The sequence below is a fragment of the Betta splendens genome, chromosome 2 (assembly GCF_900634795.4).
Source record: "Betta splendens chromosome 2, fBetSpl5.4, whole genome shotgun sequence".
NCBI lineage: Eukaryota > Metazoa > Chordata > Actinopteri > Anabantiformes > Osphronemidae > Betta > Betta splendens.
Window position 1 is genome coordinate 19,843,077 of NC_040882.2, and position 24,360 is coordinate 19,867,436.

Genomic DNA, 24,360 nt, shown 5'->3' on the forward strand with positions numbered 1-24,360 from the left:
CACGAGCAGCTGTGGGCGTTGCAAGGAGGAGGGAAATTCCACAGTTCTTGATAGGTGAATGTCGGAAACTGGTTGAGCAAACTCTTTTATTCGTTTATAAATAGATTAGAAAATATTTCCACATAACAGTTTTTACATCCACAACTCACATCAGCCCTCACAGTATTATATAGCAAAAAAGGAACACATATTTAGTGTGCATTCAACAATGGAATAAGTACAGCTAACAAGAAAGTGCAATGATAAATGTGCATGATCTGACTCATATGGCGCAAGGCATCATTTGTGTTACAGAATAATTACTGTTAATCTGTCCGGTTCCAGCCGTGAACAAGAATCCCTGTTTTTGGTCATATCTTTATACAACTAAAAGTACATTGTCCTCCGTGGTTGCCTCACTGACATCATTTTATATATAAAAATATATTAGTTATAATTAAAACCACAGATAAAACCTATATATGGTAATAAACACGTCGATAAGTATTTCTTATCGTATTGAGTGCTATTCTGTTCTTCCTAAATTGTAAATAATTGTATAACCTCTCAGATTTATTTATTTTTGGAGGTTAGGATTATGCCTAATTCCCTACTACTGATACATAAAACAAACTCTACCAAAATATTCACAAAAAATATTTAACGTTAAATAAAATGTCCTTCATAACTTAAAAGCATAATGAGCTAAGTCTGTAAGTACTAAACAGCAAAATGTGATGTAAACAGCACAGTTGTTTTGGCTTATGTAAGGCATAAGCTCCTTCAATGATATCCTTCATGAAATTATATTTTCTTTAAAGACAATATTTCTATCAGTAGAATAAACACGCACATTGTGTAGATAATGCATACGATGACGTAATGGTAATTGTGCCAAAAAGTCTTTCAGATTATACAGGCAGTGCAGGACAGTACAATGACAAGTGCATGGTGGGAAATCGACACATACAGTAATACAGCATAAGATCAATAATGTGACTGGCCATTCATGTCTTCATGTAGCCAGTCTGAAATATACTTAGTCTCTAATCTGAAGGCAGTCAGCTCTGGAGCAGATCTAAAGGAATAAGAGACGATCTGTTTCTGTGTGGAGTCCGTGCAGATGCTTGTGAACGTCACACATCGAGGTGAACGTGCAGACGTATATTCAAGTCATCTCAACTCGGGTGATTCAAGCATTGTCATGTAACCTGCTGCAGTTCAGAAGATACGAGGTACAGGTTACAGCCCGCATTGAACAGCTTCATACCACACTGTGAAGTATTTTCAGCTAATGTTAACTTGAGCTTGTCCAGTGTTTGACTGCAGAGGTCAGAACTGAGGAGACAAATGGTCCGTGTTGACAAAATAGGTGGTGAGCTCTCCTTTGCCCTTCACGTTGACTACTCCTCGGAGCGTGACGCTGTATCCCACGCTCTGGACCACCTGTGCAGTCTCCTCTGTCACCTGGGAGCAAGGAAAGAGATGTAGACACATGAGGAAAAAAATCACTGTAACAGTAGCAGCAATGCAGACAAGAAGTATAACATTTAGAGCATTAACCTATTTTTAGACAGTATTTTCTCATTTCTGGTTCTTTTTCCTCTCCATTACTTGAAATCAGTTAGATTGCATCATCACTGTGAATGGCTCATTGCATTTTTTATTTGTCACTTACACAAATAGACAGTTCCATTTATGTATGTTTATCATTTGCAACCCTACAGTAAGTATAAGAGAAATTTCCAGCCATTGTCAGCATTTCTTTGAGAAGACATTATCAGAAATGTGCATTTCTCAACCTGATGCATTTCTTATCAAAACAGGATGTTGAACATTTCACAACTACAGACACGTCAACCCCCTTTTTGGCTCTTTCCATCTAACCTGTATCTTGTCCAGCACTCCTGTGCTATCCATCCTGCTGGCAACATTAACAGAGTTCCCCCAGATGTCATACTGAGGTTTATGAGCTCCAATCACCCCAGCAATAACTGGGCCATGGTTTATTCCTGAAAGCAGACAAAGGATGGTATTGAATAGGCTTCTTTTGATTAAAGCATTTAATTTATCAGTATCTATCTTGAACTAACTCACCGATCCTCAGTTTGAAGGCGTTGAAAGAATGTGTATTGATCGACTCCAGTTTGGCCATTAGAGCAATGGCAAACTCCACCATAGCGCGCACATGGCTGTAAGTCATCTCGCATTTCTACAGGGGGAGCCAGAGATCACATTAAAGTGGCACAGGCTGTTCCAACAGCTGTGACTGTAGAATGCTGCACATGCAGGGGAATGTGAGGGAAGCAAACCTTCAGTTCCTCTCCTGGAGGTGAGTGTGTAAGTCCGACAGCAGCCATGTAAGTGCTGCCGATTGTCTTAATCTTCTCCACTGAAGAGAATTTGGGCTTGTTAAGGAGCTGAGGAGGAAGAAGAACACAGAACAGTCAAAGTCCAAATGTTCAGACTGAGGGATGAAAACACAGATATTTAACAGCATCTTCTTCCACTCACCTCATCAAAGTCCGCTATGATCTCGTTGAGGAAGCGCAAGCACTCCAGGCCGTCCCTGTTCTCGCTGCTCTCGCTGTAAAACTCCTTGAACTGAGGCACCGAGGCGAACATCACGCACACGCAGTCATATGACTGGCTGTACAGATCCTGAAACGCAGGTTCACAGTCAAGGGCTAAGGCATTTCTGTGGAATCTGCAGCCGCATGTTGACATGAGTCAAACCTGTTTAGTAAGTTTAAATCTCCCAAAAAATGTGCGCTCTAAGCTGAGGTTTATTTAAAACTTTCACTCTATATCTTCCATCCAACACAGCTGACAGAAGGGGATAAACAGGATGTAGTATTTCCACTACATCTACACTGTGCCGGTCTTTCTCTACCTGGTTATGCACTGTTTTGCCGATGAAGATGGAGGCCACATGCAGAGGCAGGACGTTTTGGAGGAGAAGCCTGTTGACGTTCTCCATGGTCTCCATCTCCTCTCTTTCCATCTGGAAACATTTGTCCAACAAGAAGTCGACACGGCAGCCCAGCTCATCCTACGAGGCAGTGGGAGATTTCACACAAAGGCTGAAGATGAACGCGTCAAACAGCGGCAGTGGGAGTAGAACGCACACACACACACACACACCTGTCTAGCCAATATAAGACAGACGATATAAAAGATGACCAGCCAGACCCCGGACATGATTCGAGGGTCCTTCAGGACGCCAGGTCTGAAGAAAAGAAAAAAGAATACATTCCCATCGTTAGTCATACTCTCATACAGTTTGGACCTCTATCCGTCTTTTTTCTTTCCATTACAAAATTCCTCGCAGTATCTGATGTCACACAGTGAATGGACCAAAACTCGACTTTAGAAGTGATATGGAGTTGCTGAATAAGCGACGGTGATCTGAAACCACCATCGAGGATCTGTACTGCTGACTGGGGGATAAAAGACGAGGAAATCGAACACCTCGGATGACGAGACAGAATGAATGCAGGCAGCAGTGAATGAATGGGAACCAGCAGAATGTGAACTTTAGTGGGATTACTGGAAGTCCGTGACTGTGGGCTGCTAACCAGCTGTATGACATTACAATCAAAATCAGGCCTGATTGGTAACTTTTACTGTCTCTGGACAATCTGTGGTTTTGAAATTACTGTTGGTTGTTGTCACCAGATGTTGAAGAAAAGTATAAATGCTGATAATTTACAAGAGCCCAAATGGATCGGCTGGAACCAACATTTTTATTACTTTTTAAATATTTGTAAATATAATAAAAAGCCCATGTTGTGTAATTGAATCTAATAGCAGCAGCTGTATCGGTGCTACTCACTTTGTGTTGTTGTACACCAGGCTGGTGAGGCAGAAGGACCTGGGGGCGTAAACGTAGAGGAAGAGGGCCAGGTACACCACCACAGCCAGGGTGAGCAGCAGCGTTTTCACCGAGAAGCACGTCCTGACGAACACAACCACTCCCAGCATGGCAAGCAGGCAGCAATACAGGTAGTACTGGATGTTTGAGGAGACACATGTAGGTTACGATAAGTTCCTGTAGCTGTGATGCTTGCTTTCACACTCATTGTTCATTGTCTATTGTAAGCCTTTACTGGGTTTCTTGCCCAACTTTACAAAATACAGGAATTAGTTTTAGTCACAATGACTAGAGTGATTTTAGTTTATTTTATATTAGTTGGGGTAATGGGTAAAATGTATTAAATGCAGCTGGTAGTAGGTGAAAAAAGGTAAATGCAAACAACATGAAACAAAGAAAACTACTTTGGTTTAACATGATCGATTTCAACACTTCTAATTATCCACCCAGTCAGTTTGAGCTGCTCATCCTACGTCAGCAGAGCAGTAAGTCAAATCCGACATTTCACTTTCAAGACAGGTCCTTAATTCTTCCTGGGAAAGCCCTGTTCTCATTTGAGATTGCGCTGACAAACAGCTGCTAGATGTGAAGCTATTATAAACAACGGATATGATGATAAACACGGCCGGCACCGACTTCTGGGGCTCCAGAAGAAATACAGTGTAAGTCATGTAATTCCTAATTATTATTACTCACAGGCAGATTGTAGAGCTTCATACCCTCTAGTTCTGTCTGGTTGGTGATAGACGTGCAATTGTTGCCTGGTTGAAAGAACTAAAAACACAAACACACCAATAAATATAAGACATAAAATCAAATAAATGTATGTACAGTAGTGATGGAAGAACAAACATACTGTAGCACGGACAGGAATGAAAAATTTGAAAAACAAATACATATGAAAAATAACAATATAATATTTAAGACGCAGACGTACAAAGTTGAGGATCGCCATGAGCAGCGTGATGAGCACGCAGAGGACGACCACAAAGAGCCGCAGCGCTGCCCTGGTGGAAATGCCCCGGGACACCCCTGTTATCCAGTCGACCCCGGAGGGAATCTTAGAGCGCCATTTCTGGGCCACAAGACATGCAGCGTTATTAAAGGTGAGCCGAGGGGCACTGTACACATTACTATTAACACATCTGATATCACTGGACAATGATGTTCAATAACTTTATATAGTTCATATAACTATGTTTTGTGTAATAACTGCAACCGATTTATTTGTGTATTTTTATGGTGCCACCAAGATGTAATTTATCGCCTGCCAACGGCCCAGACAAGATCACGTTCCTATATAATAACCTACTGGCAGTTTGTTTATTTACCTCCAAGTATCCGGTGAAAGCAATGGACAGAATCAGCACAAGGACGGGGAAGGTGGCGCCGTAGGACACAGCCATCACAAAGTTCCTGAGACGAGGGAAAATATATGACCTTTAATATATAACACACACACACACACACACACACACACACACACACACACACACACACACACACACACACACACACACACACACACACACACTTTATACTTACTGTTTGGACACGAGCATCTGGGTGGTAAAAAGCGTTACAAAGACCAACGCTAAGCAGCTGATGGACTGGTGCAAACCCTTCACTTCTGAAAGACGAAACTGGACAGCAACAAATAAGAGACACATTTAATTAATTATACTTTTAGCCCCTAAATTGATGCACAATCCCTTTCACAAGCTTTGTTCGAACTCACAGTTATTATGCATAGAAATACAACATCTCTAACTACCTGCTTCTCCAGGCTCAGGTCATTGAACAGCAGAGTCAAACAGTTGAGCCTTTTCGCCCTCCTCCTGAATAAAACATTCAAATTCAAATGAAAGCAGAGAACTGACAGCATCAACTCATCATCAGATTTGATGAGTTTTATGACATCTTACCCTGCCACGTTCACCGTGTCCAGTGAGCCCCTAACCTCATTATCCACAAACAAACTGCAACAAAATAAGAAACATCAGACACAGCGTTAGATGGAACACTGATGATTAGCTGCTCCACATGATCACCATCATCTAGATGGTGATCACCATAACCTGCACAGACTCAAATAAATGGGGCATTGTTAACCTACCTGGAGGGGTTGGTGTGGAGTGGCAGCTTTTCCTGCAGCAAACACACACACACACACACACACACACACACACACACACACACACACACACACACACACACACACACACACACACACATATGAGATCAAGGCCAAACATCCCCACTTTCAAATATAAAACACATTAAACAAGCAAGGGACCCATCATGCGCTGAAGCACAACAAGGATTTGAATCTTCTCACACATACTGCATTCAGCTGGCACTGGCTCGCTGCAGCACAGCTGGCGATGACGGAGCTCTTGGCCGACGAGGCCTCGTGGCTGTTGAGGCCCGCGAACGGCTGGATGCTGCGCCAGCCCTGCATGTACTGCGACATGCGCACCGACGCCCGCTTGGTGGTCTCGCCTGAAGCCAGGCCTTTTGTCTGAAAGACACAGGGAGTATTCTCACCCACTGCAAGCAAACACATGTGCTTCAGGCACTCCGCTGAAACGTGTGCACCCACCAGTCTGTTCGTCCTAGGGAGCGCGTCCCGCCTGTGAGGGTCAATCACCAGGTAGGTTTTCCGTCCTTTCAGGAGGGGATTGCGACTCTCCCCATCCCCATCCTCCACCTGGTACTTTCCTTTCAGATGCTGCAGTGTTTCCTCTGTGATGTGGACTCGCCTATTCGTAACAACAACACCAACGCTCATGAGAATACTGCTATACAATGATACACAGGAACCAGAGTGGCTCTCCACGAATCAGTGTGTCTCACCCGGGAAGCCCTCCAGACTCCATGTGGTTGGCCAGTGTCACGTCATGTGACCACACGTCGTACTGCCACTTCTGCAGGCCCATCACACCACAGAGGACGTTGCCCGTGTGAACCCCCACGCGCATGCTGATGTCCACACCGGTCGCCTCTCGCAGATCGCTACAGAGGCAAGAGCCCCATTCATTAGTTACACGGCAGGCGTTTACATAACTGTCTGTGATCCAACATGCTGCAGTGTGGCTGCTGGGTAGAGCAGCCATGTAAGCTAGGAGGAACTGGAAGTACAGTAATGCCAGATGCAAATTACGAGCATCAAAAAGCTTTTAAGCATGTCGCTGGAAAGATTAAAATCACTTGGGAGGCGCCTGGACACACAATGACTGAATAATAACAACTGAAGACGGGTCCAATGAAGCTAAGAGGAAAAACTGTACAAACTGACTTGATGGCTGTGCACATGTCCAGCCCCATCTGCACACAGTTCCTGGCATGACTGGGAATGGGATCAGGCAAACCAGACACACAGTAGTAGCAGTCGCCTAAGATCTTAATGCGGAGGCAGCCGTTCTTCTGCAGAGAAGCAAGGAGAGGAACGGGTTCGGGTGAGCCGAACAGAGAAGAACCTGCACTCAGTCGTTCTCAGTGTAGATGTGGAGCGTTGGCTTCAGCTCCTGCGGCCCTTTACCTTAGCGATGTCGTCGAACTTCCCGAAAAGTTTGTTGAGCATAACAACCAGCTCCTCGGGGGTGCATGTACTCGCCAGCTTTGTGAAGCCCACGATGTCTGCATACAGGATGCTACACACACACACACGGTTGTATGTGACATTCTAGTCCTGACACACAGGTATTTCTGGTCAAGGTGCATCATGGGTCCTCACCTGACGTCTTTGTGCTGCCGGACGTAGAGGCTGTGGAAGTTGTTGCCGTTGGGGGATTCGGTCTCCTTGTTGCTCTTTGGCTTCGTCAGCCTCTTTATCACCTCCGACTTCAGCTCCACGGCGATGTACCTCGGCAACACCGACAGGAGGAGCTCCTCCTGTTGCCGGGGAGACACACGAGGGTCACAGTGGTCAGTCGAGAAGAGCGGGTGACGGGTTCGGAGCGTTTGCACACGGCCCCGTTTTGTGTCTGTTCGTTACAGGTGACAATCTGTTCACCAGGGCTGTAAAAGACATAGGCAGCGATCAAAAGCCCCTTGAAGCGCTGCTCTGTTTACTCTGTGGATCACATTTCATCTATTTGTTTACCTTCTGTGAATAGTGTGCATTTCAGTTTGCCTATTCTATGGCTGCTGGGTTTCAGACGAGTGAATGATTAATCTGTTGACCTAATAGAAAAGCCGAGCTGAGGCTGTCCAGTTAATGAGTCCTATAATGATTACATAGTTTGGTGCCCATCAAACATCTGATTGGATTTCTAATCATCTCAGGAGCGGCTGAAGTCGAGTCAAACCTTTGGCCGTGTCAGATACCCGTTATGCTGCTATTGTGCTGTACTGGTATGAACCTGTTGATATTTCCTGATTTCCTTCCGCGAGCGTATGGCGCTGTACTGTTCTCTTTTCCTGTTGGATCTCCTGAGGTCGTGCTGGACCGTCCACAGGTGGAAGATCCCGATGCAGTTCACGCACACGAACAGCACGGCGTTCGCCACCAGCTGAGAGGGGGGCCAGAAAAAGGCGTTTTCTCGTTAGGGCGTGCAAACACACACAATACTGCTTATGCTCCGTGTACAACGCCAATCAGTTCATTACTGTGCTGCACTCGTTTACTCAGTCAAATATTGGGTTACGTAAGACCGCTTGGATGCGGGCTATTTGCATTTTGCTTCAGAAAAACAGTGAATGCCACACAGGAGCACTGTGAGGCCTCATCCATGCGGCTCCCATGACATTTGGATATTTTAGGACCATGCAAAGAACACACATGCACATCTCTAGGACAGCAGACAAAACTGTACTTAGATTTTAAACTTTGCTGTATTCAGCTTATGTATTATACTTATATACAGTGGATGTACAGTATATAGGCAAACAGCAAATCTTTACCTGCACTGCCAAGTCTTGTGTCTGAGGGCTTTTGATGGGGACGTAGACGCTGATTATGATGATGTGTGAAACACTGGTCCCCATTCCGACTATGAGGGCCCAGGTCAGCGAGAGGGGCAGCACCGTGTACACGCTTATGGACAGGAACAGGAAAAACGCTACCTGAGGAGGTGAAGGAGACAGACCGGCGCAGGGTCACACCCGTCATCAATAGCATCCGTCCAGTCACAGTCACTGACTCCGTGCTTCTCACCTGTTCCCATATGGTGACATGTCCCTCGGTGAAGATGAAGACCACAGCGACGATGTACAGCGTGGCCCAGACGAACAGAGACAAGGCTCCGCGGCAGCGCCTCACGGTGGCCAGCCAGGGCAGGCAGACGAGCAGCAGCGTGCTGACGCACAGGACCACGCACAGCGCCGACAGAACCCCCACGTGCTCCAGGATTTCCTCCGACGACTAGGGAGAGAGAAGCAGGCGCGATCGCTGTGTTAAAGAAGAGGGGCACAGCAGGAGAAACCTGGTATCATGCAGTCACCTGCACTACTGTACGTCGAGCAGGGCCAGAAGTAATGTGCATTTATTCATTATCAGGTATTAGAGCTGGGCTGAGCGTTTTTAATCCTTCCTCTCATGTGAAGAGAAGGCATTTTCATTTCAAACGACCCCGGCTTTTGTTTTTAATTTCCCTTTTTCAGCCCAGGGCACCAATAGACCAATATATATACATATATGTATTTGTCTATTAAACTTCAGAAAATTAAAAAAGCATGATCTTAGACATGATAAACCATCACATCCTAATAATTTGTGACTTTTACATATCTGTTTTGTCAATAAATGAAAACAGTGACTAGTTTATTTTCTGGTTATTAGCTTATAATAGAATTGCCAAACTGAGCTTCACAGAATGGCAGAATGGTCAGCTGTCTTTATAAATGTTGGACAATGAAAGCAAATTGCCTTTTGCCTTCAGTTGACTGAGAATCAGAACTGGGCCTGTGTTTAATCAAACCACAAAGTTTACAGTATGTAAAGCAACACATCCAAGACCTCAATAGGTCACACAGCTTCACTGATAAATAGTTTTTACACAGTCGGCCGCTACAGATGACCTACAATGAGATGTGGAAATGAGAAGTAACAACATGAGATGTTTAATCAAAGCAGAAGAATGTCGTGGAACAGGCTTCATGCTCCATTTCCTCGTTAGACTGAGCTGCAGTGACTGTGTTGACACCCACTACAGTCACACAGTGGAGACACGGACATATGGAGCCATTAACCCCCCCCAAAGCTTCTTACCGGACTTGTGGAGGGGATGACGATGATGAGGGCCACGCAGAAGGCCATGGACAGCACCAGTCCAGGCAGCATGGCGGGCGTTTCCTCCACGCACTGGAGAAAGGCCCTGTGCACCACGTGGTAGCAGCCGCACAGGCCCTCCTTCACGCTCCGCCTGGACCGGGCACTCCGCCTGTCCTCGTCATCCTCCACCTGCAGCCACCTGACCTGGTCGATGCTGTTCCTCGTCTTGGACGGGACGTCCGGGGACGCGGTGGAACCGCTGCTCACGGACGCAGAGTCCGGTTTACCACTCCAGTCCGTCGCGCGTGCTCCTCTGTCGTCATCCGGGCTGTTTTTGGTGACTGTGTCAGAATCCACTAAACGGGGTTCAGGACTGCCAAAACTAGTGGAGCTTGATTTTGCGTGTTTGCTGTCCATTTTGCAGCTTCTTTTTGCCTGTGACGAACAGGGCGGGGTCACCCCCACCGCCCTGGCCTGGAGAGGTTCCGGCGCCTGCGCTGTTCTCGCCGTGCTGATCTGAACCGGGGACTGCCCCAGTTCCGGTTGGCCGCCGGAACCAGGAGTACGTCCACTCAGTGCGACGTCGCTGCTGCTGCTGTGATGTCCGTGCTGCATGTCAACGTCGCTGTTCCCTGTGGTCTGTTCGACGTCGCCCGCTGCTCGACCCAATTCGCCGAGCTCCACGACATTGCCTTCGGCCATTCCGCGCTCGTCATCGCCGCAGATAACAATGTCCGGCACTAGAGGCACGTTGGATGCTTCTTCACCAGGGCTTCCCTTGGCCCGGGAACCTTGGGACTCGTCTGGCATGGCGACCTGTGTGTCAGATTCAATTTACCAGAGACACAAAAACACGTCAGCTTCCACAGCGACCGCAGCTCAGTTTCTGTCTAATGTTACAAGGATCCGTTAAAGGACTCAACAGACGTGGCAATAAAACTGTCCGGAAGCACTTCTTTGCCGAAAAACCACAATGTGATGACTCAAAACTCTCAGCACAGGACGGCAAAAATAGGATTTTCTCTGCATCCCATGGTTTAGCTCCCACTCGTGCCTGGGTTCTACAGTACCCGAGCGTGGTTCTCGCGTGCCTCGCGAACAAAACAAGCTCGCCGGTCGTTTCCCCCTTTGTGCAACAACTCGTCAGTCAGGCCGCGGCCTCGTGTTCGCCGCCGCACACACTCGTGCTCAGCGCCGGGACACGTTATTCAGGTGTGTCTCGGAATGACATCTCAGCAACGCACCCAGTGCACATTAGAGGCATTTTTCCGCAGTCACCGCCTACATTCGGCGGTAAACGCAGCGCCGCGGACAGAATCAGCTATCAGCTAGCAAAACATCACGAGTGCCTTCCTCACGTCCAGGCTGAGCCGGTGTCACTAATCATTCTGGGATTAAAAATATCATTTTAATCTGTCTCTCCTTGCTATAGATCAGCATCACGGGGGGATTACGCAGAAATTCATTCAATTTATTTGCTCACCGTGGCTGATTCCTGCTGTTGCCCTTTACATTAAATACTGTTTTGGTTCCTTTTGTACTACATTGAGAAGGAAACTGTTTGAAGTCACTTCTGCAACTTTCATTGTTCCCACTTGTGACCAGTGTAGTTCCAATAGTGTCCTCTTCCCTGCCTGCCGGTTCCACTGCTCTGTTCAGGAGGTAAAAGGGGGCTTTCCAAAACCAACACAGACGTTTTCAAGGCTAAGGATTATAAATGTCCTGTTTCTAAAGATTTCTGTCTATGTCACAAATAAGCAAAATAACACTCAAATACAAATTCATACTGTAATAATCATTCAATACATAGTATTTTGTTGACTGATCGACAGATTCATGCCTCATTTGTTTGAAGCGTTCATGCTGTCACCTGGTTCCTCAGAGATCCCAGTGAAATTCATTTGCATTTAACCTGCGACAAGACCTCCAGTTTAGAGCTTTTTTAAAAAAAATCTGCCCAATGTTTGACGGAAGAGTTTCAAAAGGAAGTGATGGTACGATTTCATCAGTGAGCTTGTCAGGCATAAACCCAGAAGTCACTAGAATAAACAGCTGATCAGCCAACACGACTAAAGAAAAACCCTTTAACGGCCACATTTGGACCTAAAGCTGCGTCTTAGGTGATTTTAAAGTTAAACTGACGTTTATTGGTGATTTTATAGAACTGTAGAAGAATTACCAGAAAGACGCCGTGACAACACATCGGTTAAATCAGCAAAAGTATCTGAAATAGAAAGGAAGTTAACTAAATATTAATAATATTCTTACCACACTGACGCAACCTTAACGTGATTCTCGTCGCACGCTCCTTTTTCAATGACGGTTGTTTTCCTTCTTCCTCCGTCAGAGCAGATAAAACCACGTTAACTCTTCAGGCGACAGAAAAAGTCTAAATTGTGAAAAAAAACACATCCTCTTCAACTCCTTTCTGTCGCCGACAGTTTGAGTCCGACTTCACGCACAAGCAGCTGAGCGAAGTGCGAGCGCGAGGCAGGTCCGGCTGGGAACGCGCGCGCGGCGGGCACGAGCGAAGCTTCCTCTGGTCCTTCCACGCTAACAGGTGGCGAACGGAGGCTGGGAGATGCGCGAGGAAGCGCCCGCGCGCGCACAGAGGCCCCTAGTGTTAAAAACGAGGAGTGTAGAGTGTCAATCTGTGTGTAATCTGCGAGTTGAGAGACGTATACAGCAGGAAATAACGGAGCAGCTTCAGTAGTACTGAACTGTAAGCATAGTTTGTAGTGTAACACTATTGTAAACACGGGTCCATTTTAAATATCAGATTTATTTTCTGTAAAATAATAAATGCAAGATAAAAAAGTAGCAAAAAGCATTTAAAACTGCAATACTGATAGTACTATTTTGAACGATGTAAAAAAAAAAAAAAAGTGTACCGTAGATTGAGAACTGTTAAATTGAATTGCTAAACGGGAACATCAGCCTTTGCTGTTTTAAGCAATAAAGGACTCTGGCTTCCTGTGTAAGACGCTCTGCACCCGCTTTATCTGCTGCTCAAATCAAACTGCTTTATTGGTCCAGGGATCTTCCCCATCGCGCCAACTTTACAACGTCAGCAAACACTCACAGCTGCAGGTTTTAGTAGCAGATGGGGCCCGTGTGCAGCCCCACAGCTGCACTACCATGCAGTACAGCAGAATTCAATCTTGAGATCACAGCCGGAGAAACTGTTGTCTCGTCGGTTTTCAGTGAACTACTCAAAGTACGTCCACCATTTATTACACATCGGATATTCTTTCATGTTACTTACTTTAAGTTAACATAAAATGTTTTTCCTCCACTCCGTGTGAATGGTGTGGAAACAATGAATGGCCTGCTTCAAGTGCAAAACAAAGAACCTCATATCAAAGCGAATCAAGGAATAATGCAGTTTTTTTTTTGCAGGAGAAACTTTTCAGTGTAACAAAAGCGAGCGAACAGCACAACAAGCAGCAACACAAACAGTCAGGAGACATTGAATCTTTCGCTTTTGATTTGCCACCAATTACTACTAACAACAGCTCATTGGTGAAGTTGCCATAGAAGTTGCAGGTGTAATATTTAACATTTTATTGTGAGCACATCAGCGCTATGTGACACGAAGGTGCAACAAATGTGCAGCTGAATTTAAACGATTTGTAGTCAAAGGGCTTAAATCAGATTTCAAATCGAACATTTGATACATCTTTACAGTATTTTCCCCCTTAAACGCCCTGCAGATCTCACTGAATGTGCAGTATGTATTAAGGTAAACTGTCGTTGCACACAAGCAGCCCCACCCACTGGTTCTCGCCTTAATTAAACGTCAGCCACAGGTGAATCAAACATCCCTCACATGCCAGTGCATTCAGCAACGCTTAGTTTTCTTAAATACCTTTTGACTTGAGTTTTTGTCTCTTCAGGAGGTTCCTAAAATAGATGTGCTGTCTTTGTTGGCCAAAACTGACCTGACTGGTTTAAACTTAAACTATCTATTTTCAGAAACGTGATCCGCCCGTGTGAACTGCAATAAAGCAACAGCTGTGTAAGTCTGTGCAAACACAATACTATGCAGTAAATTGTACAGTAAAGTGTACAGTACAAGACAAAAAAGGTGAATGGAAGTCAAGGAGGACAATGAAAGCAAGACAACATTTCTGTTTACATGTTGTGTAAATGAGGAACGCATCTGTGTCCGCCTTCTTTCGGAAAAACATTTAGGGAAAACTCTCAGAAATGTTTGTCCGAGACGTCTTGTTCACGGCCATGATTACTGATAGTTTGCTGAAGAACCAGTACACCTGTGAAAAATGAAAAACTATTTATGATTCTTTTAATTGTTGATCTCAACTCAACTTCACTCTAATGCATCATGTTCGCGGTCGTGTCACACTTGCAAACAAATATTGGTAAAGTGCGCCCTCTAGTGGACGGAGCCCTGAACAGCAGTTTGTGATCAGCTTAGGTTTTTTACCAGATTTGGACCATTATTTAACTGCATGAGACGCACAAAACTACTGTGATGTGAATGCAACCTTACAGTATGTGTACTTATTTACAGTATGTGTATTTGTGCTCAACCCATTAAAATAGATCCTGCGTGAAAAAGGATACATTTTTTAGAAATCTTGGTCTCGTAGGTCGGAGCTGCATTGTTTTACTATATTTTAAATTGAACTTGAATGAATTTACTGTAATTCATTTAAATCTGCATCTGCTCAAATTGCTCTATTTAATGTGAGAGTTTAAGCTACAAACAATGCATTTAACACATGACATCAGACCCAAAATAAATTAACAACTGTGAACAGAATATAACACAGACCAGTTCACATTGCTATCCTGTGTTTCATACATGCAGCTATGAACATAGACACAATCTATTCAAAGCACAGATGGTTACATTAGATTTAAAAGCAAGGCTGGTGAATCAGACCTGACATTAGAAACAGCCAGCAGGAAGACGCAGGTATTATTACAGCATGTAAAGGTGTTATCTGCATAAGCAGAAGCTCTGTTAGAGTAGAAGTTCTGGACCATTTCAAATTCTGCAAACAAGTGAAAGTACTAAGTAGATTTACTTACTAAGAAAAACGGACTGAATACATGCTGGTGTATACAGGACTTAATGCACTTAGTTACTTTCCAGCTGGTATTCTGGCTGTTTGCCATATTCTTTGCCATTTGTTGTTAAAAATTAGAATGTTTTATAATAAACACACACACAGATGCAAACATCAGCTAACATGTAACGATTCTAATCCACCAGGCAAAGGCAACCAGGAGAGGAGCACTGAGCTGCTTTCTCTGTTAAACTGAGGCACATGAGAGAAATCTATGCACTTTCAATATCTTAAAATATTAGTTGCCAGTGAGGGGGGGCACAACAAACTTCACCTGTACAAAACTACAGGTGTGCAGTGGAGTCCACGGGAAGCTCCGCCCCTCACCTGACGAGTGCTGTTGGCCTTGAACCCTCGCACCGTGAATGCAGTTTAGTGATTAAGACATAGGTAAAATGTAAACGTCTAGTTGTTCTGATGCTCCAGGATGAGTCCAGACAGCACGTTGACGTCCGTCTCTGCGGGGTGGCACTGCAGCACCAGGATCACCATGTTGTCCTGGTCTGGGAAGACCTGGCAGAGCTGCTCCCTCAGGCTGGCTGTTTCCTCTGGGCTCCTGTCGGCCCCTCCGCCTTCGTGCTGCCTGTGCTGGTGACCCTTGTCCCGTCCTCTTCCTCTCCTATTGCCGCCCCCTGATGCGTCCACAGCGCCACCCAGTGTCCTGTCACGGTAGTTCAGCACCTCTGTTTGGGAGCGTGGAAATTTGGAGGGGTGGAAAGGGGAGGCGAGACCAGCAAAAGAGTGGTTCCCTGGGTCCGGAGTCCTAAAAACAGACAGAGTGGTTTTAAGAAGGGATAATTGTCTAGAGACTGTCAGCGGACAAGTTATGTTCATGTGTTTGTGATCATACCTGTGCTCTGAACAGAGAAAGTCATCCAGGTGAGGCCCTCCTCTGCCCAGAGGATCATCTGGGACCATGAAGTGATCCCCGACAAACGTGTACTGAAGAAGTCTGGAGAAGCAACACGAGAGGAGGTCAGCGGAGCGGCCCTTGAATCAGGCTCACTAAACGTTGAGATCACAGGTCGCAGGTGAATGACCCCGTTTCACCTCTTTTTGATGATGTCCCTCCACACCTGGGACTCATCTGACAGGTCTCTTAGGTTGTCGTTAGTCACAATCACGCCGTCTGTCTTCTGTGCAAGCTGGAGCATGAATCTATGGAGGAGGTGCAGGTGATGTTACATGAGCTTGTTGGCTGCATTGTATCATCACAGCACAGCAGGTGATGATGAGGCCGGTGCACTTGATGGTTAGATGGAGGTTAATCGGGGTCTGGTAAATGATGCTACTGATTAAAACACTGCAAACACAGGCCGCTTGACGTGAACGTCTGCCTACCTGTCGTCGTAGGAGCTGATCCTCTTTCCCTGCACCTCCCTGGAGGGGGTGTAGGAAAGCAGGCCCAGCTTCTGCAGCTTGGACAGATAGTGCTGCTCTGGAAGGCAGGAAACAACAACACTGGGTTCAGTTCGCACACGGGGGGGAAAACACACTCACGCCCAATAAAACGCTCGTCCAACTCCGCGTGGTTTTCCCTTTAAGGAGAATCAAATAGACGCTGCGATCGGGAATTCCCTCTGACTTACACAAACAGAAGCACAGAGGCCGCTGTCAAACCACAAAAATTATAATTACTGCACCTCAGAAGTGCACTTTTAAAATGAACATTCAACAAAAGGCAATAATAATATAAAGGAAAAAAATACAAAGCATGCAGTTACTTGCATTTATTTACATCCTAGGGACATTCTATCAATCGAAGTGCACATAGAGGTGTGTTCTGGTGAAACAGTCTAGGGTGATGTCGTAATCTTAATGTGAGGTTTATGCTCGAATAAAAAGTAAAATACAATTCAAAGGCAGGAGGAGTCACCTTTGATCTTGGGGTCGCTCTTCTGCCTCCACTGTGGAAGGAGGGCGCTGATGTTCCGATGGCCGCGGTCCCAGAAGTGCTGGACGGCCAGGGCGATTCCTCGACAGGAGAAGAAGTGTCCCAAGCCGTGACTGTGGAGCAACAGCAAAGCACAGCATTTATGTAATGGCACATCTGCCGCTGTTACTCCCATATAGTTACTGGAGCAGTGCATGATTAAAAACACAAGGTCACCTCATGGCCACGTTGCTGCCATCTATTATGATGGTCCTCAGCTTGGGGTCTCCTGGTTTGTCCGTCAGCTGCAGGTCAAAGGGCATCTGGAGCCCCTCCAGGAAGCGCTGCTGCCCTGTCACCACCACTGAGTGAGTGGACACCAAGCCCCGCTTGTCCCGGGCTCTGGCTGCTGTCTCCGTGGCGGCAGCGGGCTTCGGCCTCGGGTCGTGTGCCGGGTGGTTCTGCCTGGAGGTGGGGGCGCTCGGCTCATAGTGACTGCCGGTCGGTGAGCTGCTGAGGGGAGGGGTCAGGGGCGAGGGGTACGTGGGCAGCGGCGGCCCCTTGACTTGAGGCAGGAAGATCAGCGGCGGTGCTGGCGAGTGCGGGGGCTGGTGGCGCTGGGGCTGCGGGGCGTGCGGGCCGACTGGGAGCCGCTGGGCTTTACTGGTCCGAGGATGCGGCTTCAGCGCGTCCGCCCAGCCTTCGTCGTCAGATCCTCTCGCCTCCTTATCTTCTGCCCGTTCCTCCCTCGACGCCTGTGCGATGACGTCATCCATCTCCCGTGGACCCTCCAGGGCGCCGGCGTCTCGGCCCCGCTCCCTCTGCAGCTCCAGGAGCAGCTGGTGGGTGGAGCGATCGGGCAGCATGCTGTAGACCTCGGCCACCTTCTGTTCGGTGTAGCCGCAGGTGGCTGCAGCTTTTTTCAAGACCCCCAGGACAAAGTCCTCCTCACTTTCGTTATTTTCAACGCTCTCCGAGTGTCTCGTGCGCCCCGTCACTCCGCCACCGCCTGCCTCCGGAGCTTCCTTCACCTCTCCATTACTGCCCCCCCCCACGCAGCCGCTCTCGGCTGCCTCTTCATCCTCCCTGTGCTCCGTCTCGCACGGCCGGTTCTTCTCGCCGGGCTTCGGGGCGGCGCCGCGCTGCTCATGGTCGCTGCGATCTTGCTCCTGCTGAACCAGGTCCAGTATCTGCGAGGCCTCTTTAGGGCCTGTGAGCGCAAGCACCCGTTTGACGACGTCTTCTGTGTAACCCATGGCTGTGAAGAACTTCAGAAGAAGCCAGAACTCCTTGTTTTCCTTCGACAAATGCACCTCGTGTTCGTCCTCGTCCCCCGGTCCATCTTTATCTTCGGTACTTAACGTGGGTCTCTGCTCCGCTTCCTCCTCCTCTGCCACCTCCAGGGGAGAATGTGGGAGCTGTTCTCCAGCGCCCTCTGCCCTCCCCTCAGCGCCTGGAGGCCGGGGGTACGAATGCAATGAATCCTTGTCTGCAGCTTTTCTGCCGGAAGCCTGGGGCTGTGCGTACGTAATGGCAAAGGGTTTGTCCCACGTGTCCTCCAGGTCATCATGCAATCTGCCATTTCTGCATGTCCGCCCCAGGTCCGGGCTCGACCCAAGTCCCGATTCCCTCACCAAATCCAGCAGGATTTCCTTCACCGAGCCCGGGAGCACCAGCAGATCCAGGATGTGCCTGTCCTCCAGTTTCTCCACCAGAGTCTTGAAGGCCCGGCGGGAGTCCAGGGACTCACCGGAGCTCCGGTCCCCAGGCTCCGAGCGCCTGGACTGCGTGCCTTCATACCGCTCCACCAGGTCTGTGATCAGGGAGTAGGCGCGCACCACCGGCTCCGCCAGGCCTGATATGAGCAGGAATCCCGGAGAACCAACCTGAAAAACATGCTTGTATGTTCAGATGGAAGCACCCGGAAGCAATTAAGCCTGATGAACATGAAATGAGGCTGAATGAGGCCAAAGGCCTAGAAGTAGGTGTTCACTCAAAGTCTGGTGGTTATCATGTAACAGACATTTACTAACTAGAAGACCAATGAAGACATATCTGAGACGACAAAACAAAAAAGAAAGTATGTAAAAAGAACCTTTATGACTGGCAAGGCAAAGAATGTTAAACTATACTGAAAATACTGTATACAGCCAGGCTGAAAACTGGAAGTCATATAGTAAAAAGTAGGAACTAACACGTGTAGCAACCCACGTCTGGACACACACGTGTGAACTTAACTCCCTCATTGAAGAGCCTCTACCCCCTCCTATTCTCCATAGATAAGGAACCAGTGAATCCTTCCTTCCACAGGACTGAGACCTTAAACATAAACAACACGCAGACGGAACACAGAGCTCCCTTTCATTCCCACAGGAGACCGGCCTCTATCACAACAGGGGAGCAATTGGCACCAGCATCCTGACGTCCCACATCAAAGACCATGGACCTACTCTTGTGTTGATCTACCTGTAAATCCATCAGGATCCGCCCTCTGCTTATCACGCCAAAAGAACAGGCTGTCACATATATCACCCGCAAAACCCTCTCCCAGACTGACCCTGAGAACAGGGACGACCACTCGTAAATTGTGGACTGTGCTCATTAAGAGGACCAGAGACTTAATCTGGACCCAAAGTTCTGGTTCAGATGTACCAGAACTTTCAACTGTAAAGAAACGGATTGACTCATTGTAGTCTGTGGACAAAATGCTGCAATTTGATATCAGGTTGGTTTCTGTCTGATGTTTTCTGATTCTTGATCTACAGATTTTCCAGGAAAATTCTCAGGAAAAACAAAGGGACCTCAGACATCTTATCACCACACTTTTCTCTGTGTGAACCTATAAAGTCGAATTAAAGATACTGACCTTTTAATCTGTGCACCTCTCTGTTCATTCATTGCTGATCATTTCATGCTTGTTGTTTATTTAAATATTTTCATATTATTTTATTTACAGATCCAGTAGTGTTAGATTAATAAAACTTTAAGAGGAATCAAAATTCACGGCAACGTGAATTACTATACAAATATTTAGTCAGAACTGCTGAGTAGACAAAGTCAAATGCAGGAGAATAAAACAACTAAGGTAAATACTAGAACACAAAATCACTGCAGAGCAGTAACTAAGTAACCAAGCTGTGGAGCAGTGACTAACAAACTTCCAAACCGTGGGTAACAAGACGAGCTAGAACTAGAACAGCATCAACACAGACGCACATCAAATGAAACCAGACGCACCTGAACAGAGAAGAACCACACAACGTCAACACACACTGAACCCACGGTGGTGAGAGAACACATCACACAGCAGCTGCTGCTTCATGACGGTGACATAACTGTGATATTGACTAACAGTGTAATTTTTGTCAGAATAACAAGGATGAAACATTATTAGCCAACATCATTATTGCATCATTACATACGAAAAAACTGAGGAAGTTATCCTGATTTGTGCAAAGATGGAAAGTGACATCAGCATCGTTATTACAGCTCCGTCGCAAAGCGCCCGTAAAAAAAAACGTCACACTGCATGAGAGTATGAGGACGACAGCGTCCTGTTTACACTCCACCACCCTTTCTGTTTACTGCCTGAGAATCATCGACCTTTCCCTCAGCCACCAAACAATGTGATGCATCGGTGGCTCACAGCTCGGAGGAAGCGCTGACCCTCCTGTCGTCTGCAGGGCCCCCGTGTCACCCCCCCCCCCGGCCCCGTGTTTAACGGATGGACCCACCACTTACCACTATGAGCGCTGAGGTGCATTTGATCAGGCAGTCCATGAACAGGCCCCTGGCTCCACAGAAGACGCTGTGAAGGACGCTGGGATACGACAGCTCCTTCTGCTCCTCCTGGTTCACCACCCCTCGCACGAACAACTGCAGAAGCAGCAAGAGTGCGTTATTAAGGTGTGGATTCCATCAGGTTGTGGTTTTACAATCATCGTCCACATTGAGAATTATAAAAGATACAATAGAAGGAGAAATTCAGTCTTTGAATCTGTTCTTCTTCTACTGGAGCATGATGCCCTCGAGGCCAAACAAGGGGAAGTACACTGGCACATGACAGTATGTAGTATATACAGTACGGCATATATAAGCCCTATATATATACCACACATTCACATTATGTATAAAAATAAAACTGCACATCATTTTTGTAGTCCTTACACTTCAGCTGAGGTGTCAGACCGCCTGCGTCTGACGAGACATGTTTAAAAAGTGGATGAGTCACTTCTCTGAAAAAGGCTTGTTGTTTCCCTGTGCGAGCTATGATTTATGACCAGAGCGACTTCAGCTTCGGGGCTGAAAAGCCGTCGTACCTTGGCCGCCTTCACGTCGGCGCGCGGCCCTCGTAGCTTCAGCCAAATCTGGCCGTCGCTGCCGTGGGGCGCGTCGTCGGCGCCGATGGCGAACGTCACCCTGAATATCCGCTCCACGGCGCCGTGCAGGGACGTCAGCGAGCCCCGGAGCGTCCCGGCGCACGCGAACTCGTCCTCCAGCTCCAGCTCCGCGTCGCCGCCGCCATCGCTTCTCCCGCCGTCCATGCCTCCGCGTTACATTCGCGTCTCACAGCGCGACATGCTGCGGAGAAAGCACATTTCACGCATCAGCTACTCGTGTCTGTCAGTGCTGACATTCATCACAACCACCTAATTAAAGACCTAACAATGGCTTTCATTTATCTTCATTCAATTACATTTACAGCACTATTCTGCTTTAAATGAAATGAAACCGATAATTAAGTTAATTAAAATCAAGGTTTGTATTCAAAACGCTCTTGAAGCCACTTCCTTTATGTTGTTTCCTTTTGTGTACTGTGTTGTGAACCGTCCTCTCTGTGACTGTGTAGGTGTGAAGTGTCTGATAGCGATCAACAGCACTAACTATTCAAGCTCTCTGCTGATGAAAGATACACAGAAGAAACAGTAATACTGCAGCAACAAGCTGCTGCTACTCACTCACATCTTATTTACTAGAATCACGTAAACTGATGTGTTAAAGTTGCCCACTATGATGTCACATACATGTACAGTAGTTCCTAGCTTGCTTTTTGCAACCAGTCTACAAACACAACTGCCTGTAACACGTGAATGAAGCGCAGCAGGCACTGGATTTGACTCCTGAGGAGCAGGAGGTCACGACAAAGGTCGAGCATCAGCAGCAGCACACTGGTCCCACAGAGAAGGGGCTCGTCTGCTAGTAGTTCCACTGTGAAGTACATGTAGGAACTCATTGTTCCTGCTCACACAAGGCCAGACTGCTGACCAGCAGGTTCAGGTGTATTCAGATAGATAGACATATTATCCACAATTGCTTTCTCCAGGCATATAATAATGATGATAATAATAATAATTAAGAATACGAATAAACACAAATTAAATGCTATTTGCGTGTATATGTGTTTCTTCTGTTATGTTCCTCTGTGCGTAATTCATTAGACAATGGGTCATAGGAGCCAGCAACTACTGACTAATGATGTTAAATAAATAAAAGCCTGGTCGCAGGCGGTGGTGCAGTAAGTGCAGGCGTGTCTGACCTACAGAGCCCTAATGTGAAACGCAACAGTTTTCAGCAGCTATGAAGGACACAAGTACGAGCAGGGCTCGTGTTCCCCGATGTAAACAACATTCCCGTGACTTCATTCCTGCCCTTTGTCCAACGACTCCGTCCTTGACTATAGACATAACAGCGGAACCACCCAGTAACAATACGCACGTACCGAGCGCCGAACTAAACATGGCTTCATGTGCCAACTTACTGTAAACAGACCGTGAGAACGTGTCTTTGCTAAATACAAAGATGTAAATAGAGAAAACACACTAATCGGGAGTAAACGCCGAAATCTCTAAGTTTAAAAGACGCATAAAAGCGTAAAAAGCCGCCCGTGTGCGTCGTTTTCTTACGTGGAGTCGATCGCGGTGCGCCTCCGTTTCGTTTCCAGCAGCGGCGGCGGCAGCAGCTTCCTCTAGTCTTCCGTCGTCATTAAACAGCGCTCAGCGAGTCCAAAGTTCAGCATTTTGCGCCGCGTAAAGCCGCAGAACGCTCGCTGCGCCACCAGTGGACGCGCGGCCGGAAAAAAAAAACACAAAGTGGGGAAAACAGCCGGTGCCCACGGCAAAAGCGAAACTAAAGGAAAACACACGGCAGTGAGTTTACTTCTGGGTCATCACGGGCTCTGACACATACAACGCCGCTCACAGTCACTGTGGGATTCTCAAATAGATATTTACCTCCCCCGCATTCCTCATAACGTCCTTATAAACGAACATAAACGACGTTTATGTTCATTAAAATAGCAACCAATATGTCTCTCATTGGGCAAAAGTTCATCAATAATCGTTCGACATTAGTTAAATGTTGTGTTTACTTTTGCCAGACTCAAACACGAGATCGAGGGGATTTCCGATGACGTCACACGGGGGATTTCCCCCCCCCCTTGCTGCTGCTGCCAGTTAACCGCTGGCCGATGGCTGCGCTGCTGGGTGACAGACAGGCGTCACAGGAGACGCGTCAAGAAAAAAAAAAAAAAGAAAGACGAGTGTACGTGCGTCTCAGGCAGGAAGAGGAGCCCTACACTACATCCTGTCACCGTGATGGGTAGAGGTGTGTGTTAAACACAAGTACGGTGGGTGAACAAATCCGCAAAAAGATGTTTAAAGGTGTTTTGATTGTTTTTCTTCACTGAACACACACAACTTTCTCCTCCTCTTCCTCCTCCTCCTCCTCCTCCTCCACGTGACCCTGAATTAAACCACCGCTGCATCCTGGCTGTGGCAGCCCTGGTGTCAAACAGGTGTCCTCTCCCCATATCCTGAATATGAACTGTGAAAAACACCATACCTCTGTAGTATGTAGGGTTGAGACTTTGGTAACGCTCTGGCTTGTGCTGGACGTCTCCATCGCGTATAGTGTGTTTTTATATTATTGTTCTTGCTGCTGTGAAAATTTCAGACTATTCATATGACAAACAGTGGGCGTCTTCGTGTAAATCAGCCATTTACTGTAAGTCATTTTATTGACTGTCCCCTCTTCTGGCAAAATGTCACATTTCTCAGTGTTTGGATCAGTTTGGTAGAAACCTCTTAGTTTACTGCGTCCCTGATATAAATGTGGCTGAGAATCATATTTTCTTTAAAAAGTAGTTTAACAAACAAACAAACATAATAATAATTATTATTGTAATATAACACAATTGTTATCTTAAAGTTAGACATTGAAAACGAAAGATGGGGTCAACGAGATTCTCTATAGATGATTTAGACCTGTGCTACAGCCTAACTGACTATAAACATTCTTTCAACAACAATAAGAAAACAAGCAAAGA

The 24,360-nt window shown here is 46.6% G+C and overlaps 2 protein-coding genes across 2 annotated transcripts; both read right to left on the minus strand.

Annotated features, from left to right (window-relative positions):
* Window positions 1–72: 72 nt before the first annotated feature.
* Window positions 73–12,593, minus strand: LOC114847501 (adenylate cyclase type 2-like). The gene is made up of 26 exons (XM_029137322.3): window positions 12,336–12,593; window positions 10,065–10,883; window positions 9,012–9,218; window positions 8,759–8,920; window positions 8,218–8,367; window positions 7,590–7,747; window positions 7,395–7,506; window positions 7,152–7,279; window positions 6,710–6,868; window positions 6,456–6,615; window positions 6,198–6,374; window positions 5,970–6,001; window positions 5,779–5,832; window positions 5,628–5,691; window positions 5,399–5,496; window positions 5,185–5,269; window positions 4,791–4,928; window positions 4,550–4,627; window positions 3,815–3,990; window positions 3,124–3,208; window positions 2,873–3,031; window positions 2,494–2,640; window positions 2,292–2,399; window positions 2,077–2,191; window positions 1,867–1,991; window positions 73–1,446 (listed from the first exon to the last, which is right to left on the minus strand). The coding sequence occupies exons 2-26, from the start codon at window positions 10,875–10,877 to the stop codon at window positions 1,312–1,314; spliced, it is 3,825 nt and encodes a 1,274-aa protein (XP_028993155.1). The 5' UTR covers window positions 10,878–10,883; window positions 12,336–12,593; the 3' UTR covers window positions 73–1,311.
* Window positions 12,594–14,747: 2,154 nt separating this feature from the next.
* On the minus strand, window positions 14,748–23,835 carry khnyn (KH and NYN domain containing). Its single transcript, XM_029137599.3, has 10 exons — window positions 23,267–23,835; window positions 22,940–23,162; window positions 21,356–21,617; window positions 20,778–20,912; window positions 17,274–18,922; window positions 17,040–17,170; window positions 16,505–16,601; window positions 16,214–16,321; window positions 16,014–16,115; window positions 14,748–15,926 (listed from the first exon to the last, which is right to left on the minus strand). Exons 3-10 carry the CDS (start codon window positions 21,578–21,580, stop codon window positions 15,569–15,571), a joined length of 2,805 nt encoding a protein of 934 aa, XP_028993432.1. The 5' UTR covers window positions 21,581–21,617; window positions 22,940–23,162; window positions 23,267–23,835; the 3' UTR covers window positions 14,748–15,568.
* Window positions 23,836–24,360: the final 525 nt, after the last annotated feature.